Source organism: Typopeltis vanoorti, chromosome 20 (genome assembly GCF_054136105.1).
Source record: "Typopeltis vanoorti isolate ZY-2024b chromosome 20, IOZ_Tvanoo_1.0, whole genome shotgun sequence".
Taxonomy (NCBI): domain Eukaryota; kingdom Metazoa; phylum Arthropoda; class Arachnida; order Uropygi; family Thelyphonidae; genus Typopeltis; species Typopeltis vanoorti.
Window position 1 is genome coordinate 25468812 of NC_143568.1, and position 26204 is coordinate 25495015.

General features: G+C 35.2%; 1 protein-coding gene across 2 annotated transcripts in view; it reads left to right on the forward strand.

Annotated features, from left to right (window-relative positions):
- LOC150095289 (deoxyribonuclease TATDN1-like) overlaps positions 1 to 26204 on the forward strand; it is a 336553-nt gene that overhangs the window by 209138 nt on the left and 101211 nt on the right. For both annotated transcript variants that reach the window (XM_090410767.1, XM_090410769.1), the window contains exons 8-9: positions 4968 to 5044; positions 25359 to 25429. In XM_090410767.1, coding sequence (XP_090266893.1) covers positions 4968 to 5044; positions 25359 to 25429 — 148 coding nt within the window. The remainder of the gene's footprint in view (positions 1 to 4967; positions 5045 to 25358; positions 25430 to 26204) is intronic.

The window sequence follows — 26204 nt, forward strand, 5'->3', positions numbered from 1 at the left end:
TAATAATAAACTCGGCAATACACATACACCCCTATATTTTCATATAAACACATCACAACAGCCCTCTCCTATTAAAAATTAATCACACAATCTTTAGTAAACCATTCAAAATACTGACCAACTCTTTCAACACATTAAGCGAACACTACCATTTAATCCAATTATATTATCTTCTTTAGATGCATCCTCTCTATATACCAATGTTGATGTGCCTAAAACCCTAGGTATCATTCATACACTGTTTATAAATGACCATAATCTACTGGAACATACAAAATTCTCTCTATCAGTTACATCTCACTAGTACAAATAATAATATCTGCAAATTTATTTAAATACAGTGGCATTTTTACAAACAAACAAACACTCCATCTTTCATTGGGCCAAAACATTAGCTGTCTACTGGCTGAACTTTTTCTTGCCCATATGGAAACATAATCCTATTTCCTTCTCTCTCCCACTGGCATCTGTTACTACAGCAGATACGTGAATAATATGTTATGTATTGGGAATGCAAATGCCATGCAACAGCTTTTTCATTCTTTCAACATGTTTAGCCACAGATTCAAATTCTTAATTGAATACTAAGAAAATAATTCCATAAAATAAATTTTTTAAAATACTGGCCTGGTTGGCCGAGTGATTAGCGTATCTGCTCTCCAGCTAAAAGGCTGCAGATTCGAATCCGAACCCGCATCACAAACATCCATGCCCACAGCATGGATGTTTGTGATGTGGGTTCGGATTCGACAGACCATCACAAACATTTTCACAGACGATTTTCACACAAACGATTTCACAGACCATCACAAACATCCATGCTGTGGGCATGGATGTTTGTGATTGTCTGTGAAAATATTAGTGGTGGTAGATGTGGACTAGTGAACAGTAGATGGTATTGGTGTAGATGATGCGGTTGAGTGGTGGAGACGGAGAGTTGTAGAGTAGGTGCCCTCCCTCAATGAGTCTTTGGACTCCCTAGAGGTGTCAAATAATAATAAACCTCATCATTAGATCCACCCATCCCATCAGTACCAGAGTATGTCACAAATCCACTAACATTGGAAATTATTTACATTTCACCTTCTACCATCCTCATTATATCAAAAAATCAGATTTGATTTAAACAAAGAAATCTTCCATTCTTAACAGTATCTCCAACAACTAAAATCCTGTACCCTTTTCACAAAGAAACATATAAAAAAAATGAAGGGAACTTATGTGGAATTATAATGCAGGTGATTATAATAGTCTTAGACTTCAACTTCGGGAAGTTTCATGGAGGAAGGAATCGGAAGGCCGGGATAACATTAGTGCATGGGAAATTGTGAAAGAATATTTGTTAGCAGCAATGGTAAGTTGTATACCACGAGTGAAGAAGAGGACACAATTTGGAGTAAAGTGGATGACAAACAGTATTAAACTGGAATTGCATGCGAAAAAGAGGCTATGGAAGAGATATAAGGAGACAGGTGAAGAGAAGATGCATAAAGAATATAAGACACAGGCCAGAAGAATGACTAGTGTGGTAAGGAAAGCGAAACTGGAATATGAGAGGAGATTGGCCCTAAGATCCAAAGAAAATCCTAGAGAATTTTTTAGCTATGTGGCCAGTAGGAGGAGAAATGACTGTGGAAGAATGATATTGTGGGATAAAAATAGGAATAGAGCGACATAGTGGAATTGTTCAATGAACACTTTATTGGAGTATTTCATCCTAGAGGAGTCAGTTTTATTGCTAGAGAGATAGGGCTGGTTCGGGGTTTAGAAGTACAGGAGGAGAGTGTGTTTCAGATACTGAGTACTCTGGATGTCAGTAAAGCTGTGGGACTGGATGGTATTTCACCTCGAGTTTTGAGAGAATGTGCTAGGGAACTGGCAGTGCCTTTAACCTGGCTTTTCAATGAAAGTCTGGCTTTGGCAAAGGTGCCCAGGGAATGGAAGGAAGGTAAGATAGTGCCATTGCATAAGGGTGGTAACAGATTGGAAGTGTCTAATTATAGGCCAGTCTGTGTGTCATCAGTATTTGTTAAGATCTTGGAGAAAGTAGTGAGGGACCGTATACAGCATTGGGCAGATGAGGGTAATGTTATCTGTGAGAGTCAACATGGATTTTTGAAAGGGTGCTCTTGTTTTAGCAATATGTTAGCCTTTTATAATAAAGTTACAAGAACATTAATTAGATGAGGGAAAGGCATATGCAATTTTCTTAGACTTAACAAAGGCATTTGACAGGGTGCCACATGATAAGCTATATTTAAGTTGCAGCACATGGGTCTGGATGTCAGATTGGTCAACTGGATTCAGGATTGGCTGTCTGATAGGTATCATAGAGTTGTGTATGGTGGAGCAGTTTCAAGGAGGCAGAGGGTTACAAGTGGGGTCCCACAGGGCTCAGTACTAGGACCTATATTGTTTAACCTTTATATCAATGACATTGCCAGTGGATTGCAAGGGGATATTCAGTTGTTTGCAGATGATGCGAAGCTGGGAAGGATTATTAGTAATAGTGCAGATGTGGTAGCCCTGCAAGAGGATTTAAATAAGCTAGATAGATGGGCAATTGAATGGGGGTGTTGGTTTAATGCAGCAAAATGTAAGGTCTTGAGGTTTGGGAAACATCGATGAGATGCTGCATATTCTATGGGAGGAATTATACTGGAGGAAGTAGGGGAGACAAGGGATCTGGGGTTGATGATTGATAGAAACCTGAAGTTTAGAGGGCATATTGCAAAGGTGGTAAAGGTAACACAGAGGATTACTGCAATTATGAGAAGGACACTGACCTGCAGAGATAAGAGGGTTATCATTCCATTGTATAAGTCTCTGATCAGTTCACACTTGGACTATTGTTCTCAGATTTTGTCCCCAGGATTTGAAGGGGATAAATTAACTGTGGAAAGGATACAAAGACGGATGACAAAAATGGTTTCAGGACTGTACAAGGATAGTTATGAGGATTGGCTGAAGGAATGTGGACTGCGGAGTTTGGTGGATAGAAGAAGGAGAGGTGATATGATTGAGACTTTTAAACTGTTGAGAGGTGGTTACAGGGTTGACATTGGGGAGTTCTTTCGCTTGCTTGAACAGCGGGAAGGAGTGATGACAAGAGGCCATCCCTGGAAGTTACGAAAGGAAACTGTGAGCAAGAGGGTAAGGAGTGGTTTCTTTGCGTGGAGGGTGGTTGAACCGTGGAATGCATTGCCTGATGGAGTGGTGGGAGCGAGAACGGTCAATGAGTTTAAAGAGTGGTATGATAGACTTTGTGTTTCTTAGGGGGGGGGGCCCCTCCCTCTCGATGAGTCTTGACAGACTTTATGTTCTTAGGAAGGACCTCCCACGATGAGTCTTTTGACTCCATGGAGGCCTGAATAATAATAACAATAAAAAAAATCCCATATAGTCTTAAAATTTCCATATACATCCATAACATTTATAAAACTATAAAATGCATCTTTAAATATTCAAATTACAAAATTGTCTTTACTACCAGCAATAAACTACAAAATTTACAAAAACACAGAGCCACAATAACCCAGACTGACATGTTATTATGGCATAGTATAAACTTAATGTCACTTAAGTTTAATTGTCATTAAGAATGCAATACTTGTTATATTGGATCTATTATTGGTTCTGTACAATCCTAGTTTGTTTAGTTCATTTCTTCATTATTGGTGTATTCATGTTTTAGTTATCTGATTATATCTACATTCAGACTGTACGTCTTCATCTTCAACTTTTCCAAATTACATACTAACTCAATCTAATCAAGTCCTTGTTCAAAGTACTGTATCATTCTTACCTTCAGAAATGCACACAGGTATGTCAAATTAATAATTCTTATTTAATATAATCCCATTTATTTAGCATCTCTGTAATAATTGGATACTTTTTTTTGAAATTTACATTTCACCTTTTTTTTTTTTTAATTAAATGTAATTTTTTTTAAAAAAACAAAAGGGATACTTCATTACCATCATTACCAAAAATATCTTTTTCTCTCTCTCTCTCTCTCTCTCTCTCTCTCTCTCTGTGAGTAGGCTTGTGATAAGATCTAACAACTCTGCTTTAGAGACCAAACATATAACTAATCAAGATACTACCATCCATTTCTTGTCTTCCCAAGAAGAGCTTTTGACAGTCGAATGCAGTTGGCTTGCCATTTCACCTGTGTTTAACAAGACAAATGTTAAACACAGTGAAATGAATATATTAAGAAAAGTAAATAAAACTAGATTGGGTAAAATAAAAAATACAGATATAAGAAAGCAATAAACAATTGGGTCGCAACCCGAAGAATAAAATGGATTAAACACGTGGAAAGAAGAAGTGAAGATAGAATAATAAAACAAGTCTATAGTTGGAAACCAGAGAATAAGAGAAGAACAGGAAGACCTAGAAAAAGATTAAAAGATACTATTAAAGAAGATGAAGTCTTGGTTGCAACAGATACTACATCTTATCCGTGAAGAAGCTTGTGTTACATGGTAGGTATTTTTTCTCATCATATCAAATAGTCATATAAATACTATCCATGCATTTTTTTTATGCCTGTGAAAATTTTACTCTCAGGAGAAACTGAAAGTACATTCCCTGTGGAAACAGTTTGCTACCTTCTCAACAACCATGTTTCTTATTAATATGTTTATTATTATTATTATGTAACACCTCCAGGGAGGGTACCAACTCTACACCAATGCCATCTACTGCTGACTACCACTACTACTATTTTAACAATCATCCATGCGTATTGTGGGATTCGAACCTGCAGCCTTTTGGCTGGAGAGCAGATACTCTAACCACTCGGCCAATCACACACACAAAGTAAATTAGCATCATTTTATTTAATTTATTTTATATATATATATATATATATATATATATATATATATGAAGCAATGAAAATGTCTTAAATTTTTCACTTTGGTTCCATTTTATCTTATATAAATGTTGATATTTACCAGGTCCATTCATTTGATGGTACAAAAGATGATGCCAAAACATTTATTGATCTTGGGTTGTATATTGGAATTAATGGATGGTAAGAACTGTATTTTAAGCATCAGTCTGTAAGTATCTTTAGCTATATATTCATTTCTGTTTACAAGTGATAGATGAGTCTTCTAGGTAGCAGATAAGTTTCATTGCCTAGAGTAAGAACTACATTGCTTATTGGAAGCTGAAGAGACCAGAAAAACCATGTTTGTTTCTATTCCATAACAAAGTCCTGGTTTAGCATGCAGCAAGAATGATGTTTTCAGAATCACTTTTCTAGAGTACAGTTGTAAAGCGGTTACACTGCAGACCACCACTAGATAACACATTGACCGAAACTTATGGTAATGCTTTAAGATGCTTCCAGATCAGCTAGTCTAAACCTTGCTTCTACTATTCTGCCAGTTTTGACTGGAGAGAATCCAAGTAGTATTATATGGAAACCAGTGCTGAGGCCACGATTTGTAGAGGAGTTGGATGAAATTCTTTACTCAAGCCACGTGTATGACTTACTTTCTGCTACAGAAAATATTTCAACTAAACTTAAAAAACCATGAAAAGAAAAATAGATTACATGCAGTTAAAGATAAACTTCCTAAACCCTTCCAGATTCTCACTTTCTCAAATACATGTCTTAATTCTAACTTCAATGATGTCTGTTTCCACCTCCACTATGCAAAACACATATATACTTTTCCTAACAGAAAGAAACTCACATTTCAAGTTCTTCAAGCACTGCTCATCTCAGTTTTCCTAATTACCCTCTTTTTGATTCTTGTTGTCTCAACGGCATGTACATGTTTTCTGATATGTCATGTCAGTGAAGTTTCAATTTAGAATCTCCTCTTTTTGATCTAAAATTTCTGAGAAATTTTGGCTAAAATTTCTCAGTCCCCATTATGCCAGATTCATTTGTTGTGTCTGTTGCTCCCCTTTTGTTATCAACTATTCTTTTTTTGATTTCCTTTCTTTAAATGTTGATTTTTCTCTCTTCCAGCTTTCTTAATAGAGATGTCATCTTTCTTGGAAATTTTAATGTTGCCAACTCCATCTAGCTTTCCTCTTCCAGCTGCATACCAAGTAGATAAAGATTCTGCGCATTCAGTGATTTTACACAAATTGTGTGCATGCACCTACCAGAATATCACTAACCCTAACCATACCCTAAACACTTTACATCTCTTCTTCATTAGTGATCCTTCTAAGTACACTGTATATATTATTGGTCCTTGATGCAATTCACACCACAATATTGTTTGATTTCTTCTCTCATGTGACAACACTCACACAGTTACTCTTGATCCACATGTTGTCTGCCATTATAAGAATGCCAAGTTAGAAGATCTTTGTGACCTGATCCAAATATTTGTGCTACTGAACATATTACTGAAACAATTATTACTGGTGTGATAACATTTATTCCACTTTACATTCTTGTCCCTTATCTAAGCCATGGTTCTCCAAAAAAGGGTTTCAAGGCTATACAGGAGAAAAACTGAGCACATTGTGATTGGATTTCATTGAAATCTCTGTCTTCTATTTCTGGTTATACCAAAGCTCCAAAATGGCTGAAAGTAAACTATATCCATATCCAAAATTAAATTTCAAGGGGCAAAATGAAACTCACACTTTCTGTTCTCTTGACGATACTATTGGGAGTGAAGAAAAGAAAGTATAATTGTCTGACAAAAATCAGAAAAAAGTAAGTTTTGATGAGATTATTGATGAAAGTTCAGAGATGGAAAGTCAGGAGAATGAAGATTAACATTAGGAAGGAAATAACATACTTACGAGCAGTCTTTCTTAGAACAAAGTGTGAGATTAAATGATTGAAGAAATATCAGGAGTGTGGAAGAGATTAGAAGAGAAACATGGTGCAAACAGGAAATATGATGAAGCAAGAGAAGAAGAAAAAATTTATTGCTGATTCTATGACAAGAGGAGTACTTAATGAAAACATGACTAAATCTGGTTTAGCTGGTGTGAAAATTAATAATATTAGTGATGTCAGGATGCAAAAAGGCAAGGTGAAAGAACTGATTGTTTTGGTATGGTATGAGAAAAGATATGAAAGAGTTATTGGACAAAACAAACAAACAAAAAAAAAAAACAGTGACAGAGTAAAGACTGAGTCAGCTGCCACAGTATGACAGAGGTTTGAGGTTTTGTTTTTAAGTGAACAAAGATAAACTAGACTACAATAAAACTGTAACCATTCCATACATTAATAAAGGGACATCAGATAAAATAAACAGAATACTACAGAAATACAACCTTAAAGCCACCTTAAACCCCCTGCGAAATTAAAGAGTTTACTCAACTCATCCAAAGACCCACTCCCTCTGCTGGCCTTCCCTGGAATGTACCATATTTATTGAACCTGTAATCCCCTGTATAGGGGAAACAGGATGCACAATTCCTATCAGACAAAAGGAACATAAATGACAGATTAAATATAATAACTATGGTGAAGCCAACCTTTCTGATCATGCCCTGAACACTTTGCATACAATTGACTGGAAAAGCATCTGTTGTTTACACCACACCAAAACATGATATGAACGTAAATTTAAGGAAGCCTGTGAGATGCTTATCAACCACCCTAATATTAACAATAAAGATGGTCTAAAAATCCCATGCATATGGAAGGCACATATTCTACCCACTTAATCTTTTTCCCTAAGAGTTAACTGTAAATAGGACCATAGGTAATCCAGAATCTTAAATCTAATATAATAATTGTCGTGTTAAATTAGGACATCATTGTTAGTGTAAGAAAATTATCTATATGAAAGAATGTTTTTCTGATGTTATCTTAAATAGAATATAGCTTTGATGTATTTTTTAAGTAAGTTATTGATTAATTTTTTATTTTTATTCTATTTTCACTAGAGGTCATGCCAGACCATTGATCAAATCATTATCTCTTTAGCATACTGTGTGAAATGTAATTCAGCTTGTCTCTGTATATATATGTGTATACTCCATATGATGACCTTAATATGAAGGTCGAAACGGGAAATTAAAATAGGGATTTATAACACGGTTATAGAGTCCATAAGTTGTCTAAAATGAATGCTGATCCACCGTGTAACACTAAAGGAAAGGTTAATTTATAGGACAAATATACAGTTGGTTACTGCTATATGCCAGAGAGTACAAGGAAAGATATGAACGACAAATTAGCACAATGAGTGCAGGAATGATAATTATTGTGGTGGACTTTAACTATTGAAACATAAACTGGAAGAAGGAAAGATTACATAGTGGGAAAGAAATGGAATTTATTCACCTTCTAGGGGATATGGAGAAGAAATGGCATTTAAAAGTTCTGGAGCTGGTGATAGCATAAGGGGATCTGTCTGTAACTAAGGTATAGTACGCCCCACAGATGTGAGATCCTTCAACACATCTGCGCATGTCAAAAGAAGGAGAATCCATTCTGATTATAGGGTAATCGATCTGTATTATGGAATGAGCTGTTTATTATTACACATCGGAAAATTAACTTCTCTTTTATGATCATTGTAGTTTTTAAAGTGGTAACTATTTTGCTTGCATAACAGTTCGAAAATTTTACCTATAAAGCACATGATTTCACATGTTGGTGACCAATTCGTACATCGCCTTATTTCTTTCTCCCCCTTCAACATGAATTGACTCCTCTTGGCAGCCTGCGAATGACAGCTCTCACTTTTGTGGTCAGACTATAGCACATTTAATTAAGGTACCTCCAGCTGGTGAGAGTGATCATGCAGTCCTAGGTTGGGAGGGTTGCCAACCATGAAATTTTCAAGGCAGGTGATTATGATAAGCTTAAGAAGCAGTGCATGGTTCCTTTTGTTCCTGATATCCCTAGCATTTATATACAGATATGTTACGTCTGATCTTTGTATGCTTACCTCTTTTTCAGTTAGACAACTTGTAGATCATTATTCATATCTAATATCCTTGTATATATGTTATAAGTCTGAACCTGGCAAAATATGGAGTACCTTTGCTGCAGGGACCTGTAATGTTGTCTTGTTGACAATTCATGACTCAGTGAAGTAAAAAAAAAAATGTATTTTAAAAATATTCTCATATTCTCAAAGACAGATGTGACACTGAAGGATGACATTAGTAAGCACCCAAAAAATGTAACTTTGACTCTAAAAAACTTGTCCAGTATTGCTACTTTGTGCCTATGAATACAGAGAGAGAGAGAGAGAGAGAGATGGAAGAACTTCTTATACTTTTGGAAATACAATGATCGCACAAGCTACTACTGTCTGACATGGTAAACAATGTGGCTGTGATATGAAGGTCACTTCTAAAGAAGTCAGCAGTTCTTCAGTGGCATGAAAATGCCATCAGAAAGTTCAATATTTTCTTCTCTCCAATTGATGTTCTTCTTGAGCTTCACGAATCCTTAAGGTTCTTAGCTGCAAGCACCACAGTTCTCCATTTTTTCCTATCTTTAGCCAACTCCTTCCAGTTTTGCAGCTTCAGCATTTTTATCTCCATTTCAGTGTTATCTATCCATCTTCTGCAGGGTCTTCCTCTAGGATGTCTTCTATTTGGGTGATGTAGAAAGGTTCTCCTCACTAGTCTGTTATCCTCCATTCTTTCCAGGTGGCCTAACCATCTCATGCGACTAGCTCTGATTTAATTTATTATTAGTAGCTTCTTATGAAGTTCATAGAGTTCTTTATTCGTTCGCCTTCTCCATTCATCTGTCACTGGATCTTTCACCGGACCAAATATTTTTCTTAAGATTTTGTTTTCAAAGCGTTGTAATCGATCTTCATCAGCTTTTGTTATATTCCATGTCTCTGCACCATATAATACCACTGGTCTAATTAGCATTCTGTAGGTATTTATTTTAGATTCATATGACAGATTTTTAGATGAGAGGAGGTGAAGTGAGAAATATGATTATCCTCCAAGAATCTCATCTGCATATGGTATAATTCTTTTTAGGATAATATCAGACAGGATTTTGTAACTAGCATTTAAAAGTGAGATGCCTCTATAGTTTTCACAATTCCTTTTATTGCCTATTTTGTGGATGGGGATTATTATTGATTCTTTCCAGTCTTGTGGCAGTTTTTCATTTTTCCATAAGAGTTTACCGTATGACGTATAAGATGCACTTTTTTTATTTGAAAATAGGTCTGAAAAACAGGGTGCGTCTTATATGCCGATACTCGGTTTTTTATTATTTTCTTTTCTGGAAATTTTCTCTGTTCCGAGTTACACGATTTCTTTATTGCTTTCCTTGCCGTGTGTGTGTGTGTGAGAACATTCCAGTTAGAGCAGTGTTTCTCAAACTTCAGACATCTGCGTTCATATGATTGGTGTGGTATTAACAAAAGATCGTACTATTAAATGACAAAGACAAGCCGACAGTTGAGTTGAAATGCTAATTCTCTTCAACCGAATTCCTTATATAATATCTGAAACACATTTACTATATATTTCTTCGTTTTAACATGTTCACTCAAACAAAACCATATGTTGCACCGGCAACATATGGTTTTGCTTGAGTCATACAGTATTTTCTGTGGGAGGGGGACATGCGATTCGTTAGTTAGTGCCGTATTGTTTGTTGAGAAACATATTGCACAGCCTGCAGATGTCTCTGTACTTTATTCACTGATACAATAGGAACGTTTTACAATCTCAAACTTCACTAATACATTAAATTTTATTCCATGCATTAATGATGCATAGCCAAAAATTGCCACGGACCCCCTGAAGACCTTTCACGTACCCTCGGGGGTACATGTACCACACTTTGAGCAACACTGATGTAGAGTTCAGTGGATGCATATGCGCTGTCATCAACGATCACAGCTGTGTCCTGTTCGTTTAAACTTTCCAATTGTTGTCGCAGTTGTGAATGGTGATAAATTTCTCTTAATTTCTTGGCAAATTATGGCTGAAAAACGTCGGCATTGTTACAATATTGCATACAAGCTACGTGTGATTGTGTATGCTAAAGAACATGGAAACAGGGCTGCAGAGAGGCATTTCGGACCCCCCCCCCCCCCAACTGAGAAAATGATAAGAACTTGGCAGAATCAGGAAGAGGAGTTAAAAAAAAGCAACTCACAGTAAACATAATCTACGAAGTGGAACTGCAAAATGGCCAGAACTTGAGGCAGAACTGAATACTTGTATTTTAGATAAAAGAAAAGCTGGACTTTCAGTGTCTACAAAAATGATTATTCATCAAGCGAAAGCGATAGCCACTAACAGAGGGATTGCCAACTTTACTGGATCAACATCATGGTGTTCAAGATTCATGAAGAGAAACCAGCTATGTATACTGACTAAAACAAAAATATCACAAAAGATGCCAACTGAATATGAAGAAAAAATTATTGAATTTCATCAATTCATGATGGCAAGGAAATGAGAAAATTTTGAACTTGCGCAAATAGGAAACATGGACGAGGTTCCGCTGACTTTTGATGTGCCCTCCAACAAAACTGTAGATTCCAATGGCACTAAAAGTGTTACTATTAAAACTTCGGGGCACGAAAAAACTCACTACACGGTTGTTTTATCCTGCTGTGCTAATGGGACAAAATTGCTGCCACTATTGATTTTTGAAAGGAAGATGCTACCCAAAGAAAAACTGCTTAAAGGAGTGTTTGTACATGTTCACGCAAAAGGCTGGATGCATGGAGGAGGAATGAAGTAATGGATAGATAAAATTTGGTCTAGGTGCCGTGGTGGACTGTTGAAGAAGCCTGCGATTCTAGTATGGGATCAGTTTCGTTCTCACAGAAGAGACGATACAAATACACTCAAGGAATTGAAAACTCAGTTAGCCGTAATTCCAGGAGGTCTAACTAGTCAGCTTCAACCTTTAGATTATTAATAAACCATTTAAGGGATTTATGAAGGAGAAGTGGAACAGCTGGATGCAGTCTTCAGATTTTGAGGTTCAAAATCTGAAGACTATCACTGAAATCTATCACGCCATCAGGAAGAAGGAAAAGGCCTAGCATTTCGCAAGTTTCTGAGTGGGTCAAAGCTTCATGGGATGCTGTGAAAACTGAGACAGTGGTTAAATCATTTAAGAAGTGTGGAATTAGCAATGCACTGGATGGTACAGAGGACAATTTGTTGTATGAGGACTCAGATTCTGATTTAGAAGAGGTTTCAAGTGTCTCTTCATTTAGCTCTGGAGATGAATTTCTGGGTTTTGATGATTAAAAGATGGGTATTTTTTCCTAGTTAGATTAGGTATTTGTTGAAAGTAGACCTACTTATTACTATATATTTGAAATACTGTAAATTCATTATAATATTTAGTGATAGTTTTTTCCCTAAAAAATGTGTACAAAAAAGGGGGTGCATCTTATACGCCGGCAAATACGGTAATTAGTGTGAAGAGTTTGTTAGTTAATTCTTTTCCTTTTCTTTTCTACTTCACTAAATGATGGCTCTTTGACTTTTGGTTCACAAGTAGAGTAAACTCTGGTGAGGAATGTTGCTTTGGGATTTTGGCAGTTTAGCAGCTGTTTGAAATATTCCCTCCACCTTTCAGCCATCTGTTTGTCATTTGCAATAATCTGTCCTTTATTATCATTAATTATTGCAGTTCTTGACTGATAGCCTGTCTTTAGTTTATTTATACCTCGAGAAAAGTTCCTTGCAGTTTTACATCTATTCTTGTTATCAGTTTTATCAATTAATTCTTTTAGATATCGTCTTTTTTCTTGCCTAATAATTTTGTTTGATTCTCTGCTAGCAGATCTATAGTTTTCATAGTTATTGTTGTTGACCTGTTGGTTCTGAAACCACTTAAGCTTGGCTTCTTTTTTTAATTTCTATTGGTTCTTTGCATCTGTTATTAAACCATTTATTATGGTATGAAGTGTTTTGGAATCCTAAAACTTTTTCAGATGCTCTGTTTATACAACACTTAATTTCATTCCATAGAGTATCAATATTTTCAGTTTCTTCAATATTATTAAGCTCTGCTTTTATTTCACTAGAATGGTTTGTTGTTTTTCGGATTATTAATATTGAGTTTAGGATGTTTTTTATTTTTATTGAAATAGTTTTTGTTAAGTTTTACTTTCATTACTGATCCTACCAAATAATGATCTGAATCACAATCAGCACCTCTATAACTTCTACAGTTTGAATACTGCTTCTAAATCTTTTTTCTATTAAAATATGATCAATTTGGTTGTGGGTTAATCCATCAGCTGATGTCCATGTTTGCTTATGGATGTCTTTTCTCATAAATGTTGTGCTACTTATTATCAGATTCTTGGATATTTTTAAATTTATTAACCTTATCCCATTATCGTTTGAGATTTCATGTAGGCTATTATTTCCGATTGTGTGTCTATAGATTTCTTCTCTTCCTATTTTTGCATTAAGGTCTCCTAAAAGTATAATAATGGCATTATTTGGTATTTCATCAATTATTCCTTCCAGATTATCGTAGAATTCATCCTTGGTATCCTGATCAGTTTCCTCTGTGGGTGCATTTGCATTAATTAAGGTTATTTTGAACTTTTTTGTTAGTAGTCTTATTTTACTGAGTCTTTCGTTCATGGACTCAAAACTTATGAGTGACTCCCATAGCCTTCTTTGTATCATAAATCTTGTTCTTCATGTCTTCCTGTGATATTTCCACCTAACAAATAATCTCCTAATTTATGTTCACCACTATCAATCCATCTAGTTTCCTGAATTGCCACTATATCCATTTTATATTTTTTGAGTTCATCACTTAAAGTTTGCAGTGGACCTCCTCTATATGAGCTTCTGATATTCCACATTCCAAATTGTAATCCTTTATTCCAAGCAACAGGTCGGGTTCCATCTTGTACAGTCTGATATTGAGGCTTATTTGGTGCATGGTTCCTAACAAGTAAGATTTTTACAAGATGAGGTTGTCAGCCTCATGCTTAACCCCCAACCTAGAGGACTAGAGTGTCTCTCTCTTAGTCTGGACCCCTCACCCTTGACCAGTCTGACTTGGGAGGCCTTACTGTTAGAATAACTACTGCCGGCATTGCACTCAGGATCATTGGGACAGCAAGCCCTGCCACCAGACAAGGTGAAGACACCATTGGGGGGGGGGGGTTTGATGTCACAGAAATTAAAAAAAAAAACTACATTAGGTGAGTCCTTTTTACAAATAAAAATATAATTAAATAGTTTTTGGCAGGCCATAAATAAGAAAGCTTTCTTATATAAACATTTGCAATTACGAGAAATAATGCATTTGTTTTTATACATTTTGGAATTGTTTAACTAAATGATAATAAGTTCAAAGTTATGCTTTCCTTTTTATTTATTTATTTAATCTAAATTGGCAGCCAGTAAAATAATGTAAGATAAACTGATATTGCTATATAACAGATTCCTACAGATGTGACAAATTTTCATAAGGATTGTTCCTGATATCAAATTTGAGTAAGATCCATCTTTCTCAAGTCCCAGAATAACTAGTGCATGGATGGACAGATAGTCAAAACAACTCTTATAAAAGTCAGTGATAACAGATGCTGAAAAAGCAAAGCTGTTATCACTGACTTTTATAAGAGTCAAATGAAAAATCCAAAATTAGATTGAAAATTTAAAATAATTGGTTCTAGAATAAATTCAGAAATATATCTGGATGGCTGCTATGTAGTAATAATATACGGTTACTGTTCTTTATAGGTACCTGTGGCATGACTATAAACAATAAATTACACAATAACCACAGTAACTAACTTTAATGAAATCAAAATACAGATATTTTGTACTGAAAATAACAGTACATCATCAGTGTAGAAACAAGCAAATCAAAGATGCTGAAATACAAGGTACATACAGCAGTCAGTGTGGGAGGGAGAGGAGAACACATTATGTGCTCTGTTAATTAAAGACTTGATAACACCAATTTTTTGAGAGGTGTGATGAGCAGACTTTTGATGAATGTATCTGCCAGTAAAGGTAGGTTTTTAATAAACACTGATTGATAAATTACTAGAAGCTGTGCATATAAGAAGAATGTCCAAGAATGGTAAACTACCAGCCTTTTCTTTTTCCATGGTGAATTGAATGTGTGGGTGAAGGCTACTGATCTGTTGTAGGAAAGTGGTAAGTTCATTTTCAGAATAAGGCCAAACAACAAAGGCATCATCAACATAACAAAACCTATGAGAGGGTTGGGGATAAATGGATGAAAACAAGGTATCTTCCAGATGGTTCAAAAAAATAGTTTGCCAAAGGTGGATATAGAGGGCTACCTAGGGTAGTGTCTTCAACTTGTCTATAGATCTTGTTTTTCCATCTGAAATATCCTGATTCTATAAAAAATTCCAAAATCTTTGCAATATCAGGAAGGTAATCATCATGAAGTAAACTAACAGTGTCAGATAGTGGAATGTTGATACGAGGGTGGTCTGAAAAGTTCTCGACCTAACAATGACAAAACAAATTTATAATTTCAAAATTATTTTTATTTTTCAACATAATCTCCCTTAAGACTAATACGTTTATTCGAACGATGCTCCTGTGCTATTATCTTGTCCCTGTAGTGATTCTCAGTAAGATCTACAAAATACCCCTCTACAGTGGGCAGATGCATTGTCCTTATGCAAGATGATATTTTTCTTCTGCAATCTGCTGTTGATTCAAAGAAAAACACTGAACAGTGAGGAAGAGTTTTAGTTTTCAGAAGAGATAGAAATCAGAGGAAGCCAAATCTTGGGAATAAAATAGGGTGGATGTTCCAACAATTCATAGTGCAGATCCCTTAATTTTCCCATTGCCAAAACCTTTGTGGACAGGTGCATTGTCCTGATGAAAGATGATTTTTGTCTTTTACAAACCGGATCTTTTCTCACGAATTTTTTCATCTAGTTTGGTTAAAAGATAGGAATAATATTCCCTGGTTATTGTTTTACCCTTTTCAAGATAATTAATAAACAAAATGCCTTTAGCATCTGAAAACACCAATGCTATGACCTTTCCTGCTGATGGAACCGACTTTGTCTTCTTTGGCGCTGAACAACCAGCTTCTGTCCACTGTTTTGACTGCTATTTGGATGCTGGTGTGTAATGGTGAATCCAAGTCTCATCCATAGTAATAAATCGATTCACAAAATCGGTTTTATTCTTGTTAAAACACTCCAAGCACTGTTCAGAGATTTTCATGCAACTGCGTTTTTGATCTGCTGTGAGCAAGCGCAGCACTTCATTTGTAATTCTTCATGCAAAATACATCCTACACGTTCTTTTGAAATGCCTATAGTCTCAGTAATTTCACGCACTTTGACTTGCAGGTTATCCAATACCATATTGTGCACTTGATCAATGATTTGTGCTGTTGTTACACTTTTTTGGATATCCTTCACGTGGATCACCTTCAAAGCTGGTATGGCCACATTTAAACTCGGCAGCCCGTTTTTTAATTGTCTAAAATGAAGGAGAAGAGTGCCCATAAACTTTTATGAACTTGGAATGAATTTCTTTTGGCATCAAACCTTCTTTTACAAAGAATTTTATAACTGTACTCAATTTTATCCATTTCAAGGGATACAGATAACACTTTTACTTCAGACAGCTGTATAAAACAAACTACTTGATAAAATGACTTGCAATTTCATACAGATGCTTATGACAGATGTACCAACTTGGAAAAAAAAATCTTGCTGATAGTGTTGCTATCTGTGGTCTAGGCCAAGAACTTTTCAAACTATCCTCATAAAAAGGGAAAAAATGTCAAAGCTGACTAACACATCCAACTCTTGTATTTGAATACTCTTGATTTTCTGAAGAAAATGTGTGGAATTCTTGATGAATAATATGGATTGTCCAATATGGACTGTCAATAAATGCGATTGAAATTTAACAATTCTATAGGTGATAGAGTTGATATAATTCACAATGGGTCTTACTGGATAACTTTCTTTATGAATTTTTGGAGGCCATATAAATGAGGAGTTCTTCCAAAATGAATGGCGCAACTTGTCCAAAGTATTTTGATCCCATCTAACAACTTCAGCAGGCAGCTTATTTAATTGTTTAATTGTGTTTTTGTAGGGTTATTTCTTGTAGGGTTATAATTTCTTGTAATCCTGTAAAAGGCAATCTATTTTCCTCTCGTAGTTGGCCTTATCCATTACCACTGCAGCTGTTCCTTTATCTGCTTCTGAAATTGATATATTGCTCTTTTGTCTTAATGAAAACAACACCAGGTTTCAGCACTAGATAAATTACATGAAGGTAATTTGCTGAAGGTATCAAGTCTTTAATTACTAAAGCACATAACCTGTGCTCCTCTCCATCAAGCTTACAACAAGAACTTCTCACTATCAAAACTTTAATGGAATTTAATAGTTACAACCCTAATCAAATCCAGCAGATAATTAACTCCTATGTTCCAACACCTCAGGATTCTTCAAAATATCACAGGGTTTCAATCCCTTATATTTCTGGTATCTCTGAACGATTGGTAGAATTTTGAAGAAATATCATCTCATTCCCACATATTTTCCTATTTACAAAATTTCTCATCTGTTGCCATCTACAAAAGACAAACTGTCACCTCTATCATTAACTGGCATTTACCAGATACCTTGTGAATATAATCTAACATACTTTGGACAGATAGTCCATTTTGTGGAAAAAATAATTAATGAACATTAATATTATATCAAATACATGAAACCCCAAAAGTCTGGTCTGACACAACATAGTATTGACACTAAACAGTATGCAGTGGGATGAAGCTTGTCTTCTCCATAGAAGCAGGTTTAAATATGAACACCTTTTCAAAGAAAGTTGTGAAGCTCTTTTACATTGGCCAAATCTCATTCGGAGCAATTGTCTCTCTCTCCCAGAAGCTTGGAAGATTCTTATTTTATATAACCATCAAAAATAGTTTTTAATAATATTATTTACTAATACTGATTTGTTGCACACGGCAACAGTTTTTAATTGGTAAACCACTGACTGTTTTGTGTATATTGTATTCTGGTTTCTTTAATTTGCTTGTTTCTATGCACTGATGATATACTGTTATTTTCGGTATGAAATATCTGTACTTTCATTTCATTAAAGTTAATCACTGTGGTTATTGTATAATTTTTTGTTTACCATTAAGGGATGCCATTACTCTATAAGAGTAATGGCATCCCTTAATGGCGATTATAGAGGCATTAACTGGAACTGATTTGTTTGAAAATTCCTCTATCAGAAATTCTTTCAATATTTTAATGTTTTCTTTCCATTTTATTTATTTTGCTTGTTCACAAGCGATATAAAAAGGAATTTCTTCTATGTGAAATTTGTTTTATATTACTAAATGAAAGAAATTAAAATAAATTCGATGCATTTTTAAACATGAGATCAGTTTTAACAATGAATTTATATACTACTATAATATTTACCATATTTTATTCTTCAGACCAGTGCAGCAGAACAAGATATTTTATTCAAACTTGAAATTATTTTTATGCAATTTTCAAATAAAATTTATTGAAATAACTACACATACTAGCTACTGAATTAGAAATTTTATTTAATACTATGTTGGATCTCCTTTAGCATCTGCCAGCATGCTGATCCTCTTCAATTCCCTGCACATAGTTTGGTTAGATATGGGTTGCAAACAGCCTTCATTAAATGTTTTGGTTAGTTGCTATACACAGAAAGTTCCATTTGTCTGTATAAATCTCCTTGGATGACGGCGATCTCCTCCTTCCTTATTTTATTTATTTAGCGTATGATGATGCAATGGCCATGAGGTCCCTTTTACAGGAAATTACAGTACCATCTCAATTCCCCTCATTTTTATCTGAGCTCGGGATCTTCATGTAGCTGATGAATAAGGATTATGGCTGGTCTTAATATAAATGTCTTAAGTATTTCCGACTGTTATCCATGTGTGTTCATGGGCTGGTTTGTCTGTTCTGTGGGACAAAAAAAAAAAAACAAGTTTCTGGGTGAAAAAAAAATCTCTGTATGAGACCAGCTAACTCACCTTTTGTTGAAAAAGACCAGATAAAGGTTACTCATGTCATGGACGGGAATTGAATCCAGGTCTTTCTGACCGAAGAGCTTCGTCTATACCGACTGAGCTACGGTGGCTCATCTCGTTCCTGACAATTTGTCTTAGGACCACAATTACACCTCTTAGACAAGCAATGTGGGTTATTTTTCTACTGATTAAACACCCAGGATAGCTCACATTTTGAGAAACCATTCAGCTTTGCTGTTGCAAAAATCATGGCTCCAGCCAACTGGGCACCCACATTTGCCCATTATTGAACTCTGAAAGATCCTTTGTTTTTCTCATTCTGATTAACACTATTGATGATTACTGATCAGCAACATTTTAAAATAGTTGCCTAGAACACGTGGTGATGCACGTGATCAAGCATTTTGCAAATATACGCTGCACAAGTGACATTTACGTATATTTCCATGAAGGTTTCAAATTCAGTGGCCAGTATGTGTATTATTGGAAGTTTTTTTTTTTGCTTTCCTTGTTTGTTTATTTTTTTTATTTATATTGTTCCATTTTTATGAAGAACAAATGATGTTAAATTGCATTATTGCTTTCTGATTATGAGACTGCCCACTGCAGCTTTTTGAACTTGATTATATTAGATACCATGGGTTCTTTATAAAGTTGATATAACTCCTGGTTGTATCTGATCCTCCAGAGACCATTATCATTCAGTGGGCCAAATATTTTTCTAAGGATTTTCCCTTCAAAAAGCTGAATTCAATTTCTCCATCCTTGCTCAAAATATCCATAGTTAACAACTGGATGAATTATCAACTTATTATGTATTTTTTCCTTCAGTCTTCCAATGAATATCTTTTGAACTGAATGTACATGTGTGTGAAAGAGAGAGCAAAAACCCTGATTACCTCTTTTTATTCGATTTTTCTCTTCTAACATCTCATTAGGTTGGCTAGCGATCATTACACTAAATATTTAAATTGTTCCACTTTATATATTTCAAGATTTCCAATTTTCACATTTATCATTTAACTGATACAAGTTAACTTTAAATATATTTGATGAGAATGTCTGAATTATGTCATATGCCAATTGATTATTTATTTTCATTTTGAAAAATTCCAATTGCATCATCTCTTGACATGCTAGGAAACTGATTTATAAATATCTACTATTTAATTTACTACTGATCTACAGTTTTACATAGGCACTTGAGTATCTGAAATGTTACTTGATTTTACCATTTTTAGAAAAGAAATAATACTGTGGTGTCTGCTGAAACATGCTTCTAGAACCAGACTATTTCTTCTTTTCCTTTTTGACATAGCATCAAGTTGTAAATTGAAGGGATAGCAGACAACCAAATTGCTCTGTTTCACAAATAGATTTAATGTTATATTTTCACTATATAAAAATCATTTATTATACCATACAAAGTTACTTTTTTTTTTTTACTTAAAAAAATGTTTTTAACATTATTATCACTGTGCTGCTGCTGTTCACTATTTCTGTTATAAGCTGGGTTAGAAATACTACCTGATGATCCTCTTTTCCCTAGCAGCAGGTTGAAAGCTAAGATTACTCACCATACTAAGAAAGAGAAGAAAGAACACACATTCCAGAAGGAACACACTGAAGGGCCTCAAACAGCCTAGTAGACCTCAGAAATTTCTTGATTGATTAGCAGACTTTCTAAACAAAAAAATACTGTTATTTCTTTTGTAAACAGATACAGTACCTTTGTGAGAATTAATTATGCCTAATCACCCCCAAAGACTATATAATTTTTTAACTTATAATAACCACATCTTCAGCTTTATTATTGAAAATTCATAAATTATCTGGCACAATTACCTTAAAAACAATGATTTGAAAAAAAGAAACAAAGAAAAAAATGTGCAACTTATGTTACATAGCATTAAACTATTTTTGAATGGGGGGGAGGGTGTTAGCAACCTATTCAACCACAGATATTTCAGATAGTTCATTTTCACATTGTTCACAAGAGAATTGGAAATGTATTTCACTTTGGGAGCAGGTACCTGTACCTTTTTTAGTGTAAAACAATAGTAAAAAGTAGAGCTACTTCACAAAGGTTGCATAACATGAAAACTAGCAGTAAAGGTATTTCTGTTCAAATTTGTAATATTTGCTTTGTGTGTATGATCTTTTCAGAACAAAATTCTATTCGCAGTTTTTTTCTTTTTTTTTTCCTACAAGTTGCACAAGATTAATTTTCTGGCAGTTTTTGTCAATTGAACATCAAAACTAATTAGACCGAATGGCATTATTAATATTGCTACACCAGTTACATGTTATGCAGAGAACTTAGCTTAACATAATTTGTATGAATTCATAACTGTATCTTAATATGTAATGAAACATTCTGTGAATTTTGGAGGGCAGGAGGAACTACAGTTCAAGGTATTACAAATAACATAATACATTATTATAAATGTCGCCATATGTAAAAAGATTTATATTTTGTTTTCTTGTACCTCCCCAGGGGCATGCTTATTTAATGGCAGCATAGGGTGACATATCACATTGATGTCTTAGGGTTCTGTGGTGTTTTGGCTTGAGAGGGCTTGCCAATGGCTGATGCAGCTGTTAGTCTGGGACTGCTTATTTGTCAGGTTACTATTTTGCTAACCTTACCTCTCTCATTCTGTTTAAGTAACAATATCACCTGAGATTAGTCCTGCTCACATATTCGGGAATGCTATCAATGTCATCTTCTTTCCTAATGTTTTCATTTCTAATTTACTGCCATTGAGGCTACCTGTATCCTAATTTTTTTGGAGAACTCTCATATATGTGGTCTTTGATTGATTGTTTCATTTCTAACCCAAAGACACTATATGCCTTTGCCTCATTTTTTGTTATTTTATTATAAAAGGCACTCCATGCTGAACCTCACAGATAACATTATCCTCATTGGCCCAATGTTGCATATAATTTCTCACTAATTTCTCCAGAATCTCCAACTATAGAAGAAATGCAAAAACTGCTCTATACTTTGACACTTCCATTCTACCACCATTCTCTTGCAATGGCACTATCTTACCCTCCTTCTAAAAATTGGAACGTTACCCATAACCAGATTCTCATTGAAAAGCCAAGTCAACTGAATTATCAGTTCCATTGCATTCTCAAAACACACGGATGAAATACCTCAATAAAGTGATCATTAAACAACTAAATTGTCTTTTGCATCTCACACTACTCCCGTTTTTGTCTAACAATGTCATTCTTCCACAATTATTTCCTTGAAATCCAAGGAAAATCCAAAGGAATTCATTAATCAGGGCTAATCTCTACTCATTATTATTATTATTATTATTATTATTATTATCATCATCATTATTTAGGCCTCCAAGGAGTCAAAAGACTCATCGCGGGAAGTCCTTTCTAGGAAACACAAGTCTCTCAAGACTCAACGTGTGAGGTCCCTCCCAGGAAACACAAAGTCTATCATACCACTCCTTAAACGTATTGACTGTTCTCGCTCTCACCACTATCTGGCAATGCATTCCACGGTTCAACCTCCCTCCACGCAAAGAAACCACTCCTTACCCTCTTGCTCACAGTTTCCTTTCATAACTTCCAGGGATGGCCCCTTGTCATCTCTGCTTCCTGTTGTTCAACCAAGCGAAAGAACTCCCCAGTGTCAACCCTGCAACCACCTCTCAACAGTTTAAAAGTCTCAATCATATCGCCTCTTCTTCTGTCCACCAAACTCTGCAGTCCACATTCCCTCAGCCGATCCTCATAACTAACATTGTACAGTCCTGAAACTGTTTTTATCTGCCACTGTATACCCTTTCCACAGTTTATTTATCCCCTTCAAATCCTAGGGACCAAATCTGAGAACAATAGTCTAAGTGTGGTCTGATCAGGGTCTTATACAATGGAATGATAACTCTTTTATCTCTGCAGGTCAGCATGCTTCTCATTATTGCAGCAATCCTTTGTGTTACCTTCACCTTTGCAATATGTCCATTGAATTTCAGATTTCTATCAACCATCAACCCCAGATCTCTTGTCTCCCCTACTTCCTCCAGTATATCTCCTCCAATAGAGTATGCAGCGTCCCATCGATGTGTCCCAAACCTCAAGACCTTACATTTTGCTGCATTAAACCAAGATCTCTCATTCATTTGCCCATCTGTCTAGCTTATTCAAATCCTCTTGCAGGGGTGCTACATCTGCACTATTACTGATAACTTTTCCCAGCTTCACATCATCTGCAAACAACTGAACATCTCCCTGCAATCCACTGACAATGTCATTGATATAAAGGTTAAACAATATAGGTCCTAGTACTGAGCCCTGTGGGACCCCACTTGTAACCCTCTGCCTCCTTGAAACTGCTCCACCATACACAACTCTATGATACCTATCAGACAGCCAATCCTGAATCCAGTTGACCAATCTGACATCCAGACCCATGTGCTGCAACTTAAATATCAGCTTATCATGTGGCACCCTGTCAAATGCCTTTGTTAAGTCTAAGAAAATTGCAGTATATGCCTTTCCCTCATCTAATTAATGTTCTTGTAACTTTATTATAAAAGGCTAACATATTGCTAAAACAAGAGCACCCTTTCAAAAATCCATGTTGACTCTCACAGATAACATTACCCTCATCTGCCCAATGCTGTATACGGTCCCTAACTAATTTCTCCAAGATCTTAACAACTACTGATGACACATAAACTGGCCTATAATTAGACACTTCCAGTCTGCTACCGCCCTTATGCAATGGCGCTATCTTACCTTCCTTCCATTCCCTGAGCACATTTCCTGTAGCCAGACTTTCATTGAAAAGCCAGGTCAAAGGAGCTGTCAGTTCCTTAGCACATTCTCTCAAAACTCGTGGTGAAATACCATCCAGTCCCACAGCTTTACTGACATCCGGAGTACTCAGTATTTGGAACGCGTTCTCCTCCTGCACCTCTAAACCTCGAACATGCACTATCCCTCTAGTATTAAAATTTACTCCTCCAGGATGAAATACACCAATAAAGTGTATGCTTTCTTTAAGAAAGTACAAAACTCTTCAATTCCATAAAAGCATAAGTAATTGTGTGGGCATGGATGTTTGTAATTGTCTGTGAAAATACTAGTGATGGTGGTAGGCGTTAGATGATGATGATGGTAGTTGCGGTTTGTTGTGGTTGGTGGAGACAGAGAGCTGTAGAGTAGGTGCTCTCCCTTGATAAGTCTTTGGACTCCTTGGAGGGATCACATCATAATAATAATATAAATGATCTTCTCTTCCTAACTGGTAATACCATTTTTGATTTTGCTGATGATGCTACACTCATTTCCTCCTACTCATTTAGCACTCAGCACAAACATCCCAAAGCCTCAAGCCTTCTTCTACAACCAGTCCAGGCAATCTTATCTCTTCCTCATAAAAAGGATTTAAATCCATCTTTCCTTTCAATAATACATAAATCACCTGACAGGATTAGATCTTTCTTCTTGGGCTGACATTTACCTGTAGTATTACCTGGGATAAATACTATATCATATCAACAGCCTTCTTGGTCTATAAGAAACTAGCTATCCTTTTTTTTGTTAAAGACATTACTTTTCACCCATTCAGTTGCTAGTTCTGCACAAATCCCAAATCTGCTCAACCTTAGAACATTAACACATTTCAGGTAGTATACAAAAACATTTCAAAAAATTCTTAATGCTGTCTTAGAAGAGGATGAATCAGCAGATAAATGAACTCTCTCTCTCTCTGGCTCATTTCAACAGAGCTTTGTCTTTGCTTGTGTACTTCTATTGACACTGCTTCATCAAATTAGAATCTATCATTCCTCTTTTCATCAGGCCTGTTAAAACATTAGCAGCAGCATCAGACATTATTTTGCAGCCCAACTATGATTTTGGTGAGTTGGCAGTTAAGCTGAGAACTCATCAGACCTACTTTCTTTTTCTTTAACTCAGTCTGTTTCTGTTTTCTGGAACAACTTTCCTTATGAACAGTTCTCCAACGTTTACAACTTCCAGCTTTTAAAGAAAAATGTCAAATAAGTTCCTTCTTTCCCACCTTTCACTTAAATTCTGTGCACAGCAGTAGGTTCTGCCACTTCACATTTGTGGGATCGATATTAAAAAAAATTAAAACCACAGTCTGAGCTTGGCGAGTTCTTGCTAACTAATTGTGGTTAGCAAAAAACTTGCTAACCTCATTTTATATTACTTTCTTTATTCCTGTCGCTTTAAAGTTTTTTTTATGTCACTGTTTTATGTAAAATTTTACATTTTTTTTAAAAGTTTTTTTCCATTAAATAACATCTTTGAAAAATATTCACTACATTTCAGTTAACTGTGTTTTTAAATATTTCTGTCGCTATACTAGCTCTTTAAAAACAAGAGAGAATTTGGATGTAGTAGCATCACTACCATCTGCTAGGCTAATGCTAGAAACAGGTTAGTATGTCATAACATGAACAGATCAAATTATTTCTTCATCTTTAACTGGGCACAATGGGGAATAGTTTCCTTATTTGGATATTTGTGTAATATAAAATTGCACCTAGTAAATTGCAATAAAATATTTTGATAAAAAAGAATAAAAATCCATAATTTTAGACAAGCAATTCAAACAAAAATTTGCACCATTATTTGAAACGCATAATCTTAATGGGAACCATGCATTCTTTTTTTATTAAAATTAATAGAACTGGCTAGAGAAATACTTTTAATTATTTAAGACCATGTTTTGTCACCTATGTCATTGACTTCCAGAGTTAGTGACAATCAGGAAATTATTCTTGGCTGTTATCAGCGCTGTACATGTGAAATGGTAAGCTCAAGATATGTCCTGAATTTCTCTCTTAAAGGATGATCTCTTGTTGTGGAAGAAATCATAAAATTCAGTGAGATGAGTTAATACCTCCTGTTTCTTTCTTTTTTACTGAGTCCATTATTTTTAGGTGTATCATTGCAGATGTAGAAACAGCATTTTAAATTTGGACAGATTTCTGATTTGTATACTAGTTGTATAGTAATAATTGTTGAGAGGCAAAGTTATGCTTCGAACAAAAGAGAAAACAGTTTTATGTATGTTGAAAGATGATACATGTAATATGTTTATTCAAAGAAAGACTGGATGTTAAAGTTATCAGAAGTGAAATCTTATCTTTATAGGAAGTTAGATGACATCAAAAAAAAAAAAAAAAGGTAAGAATAGAAGATAAAAAGA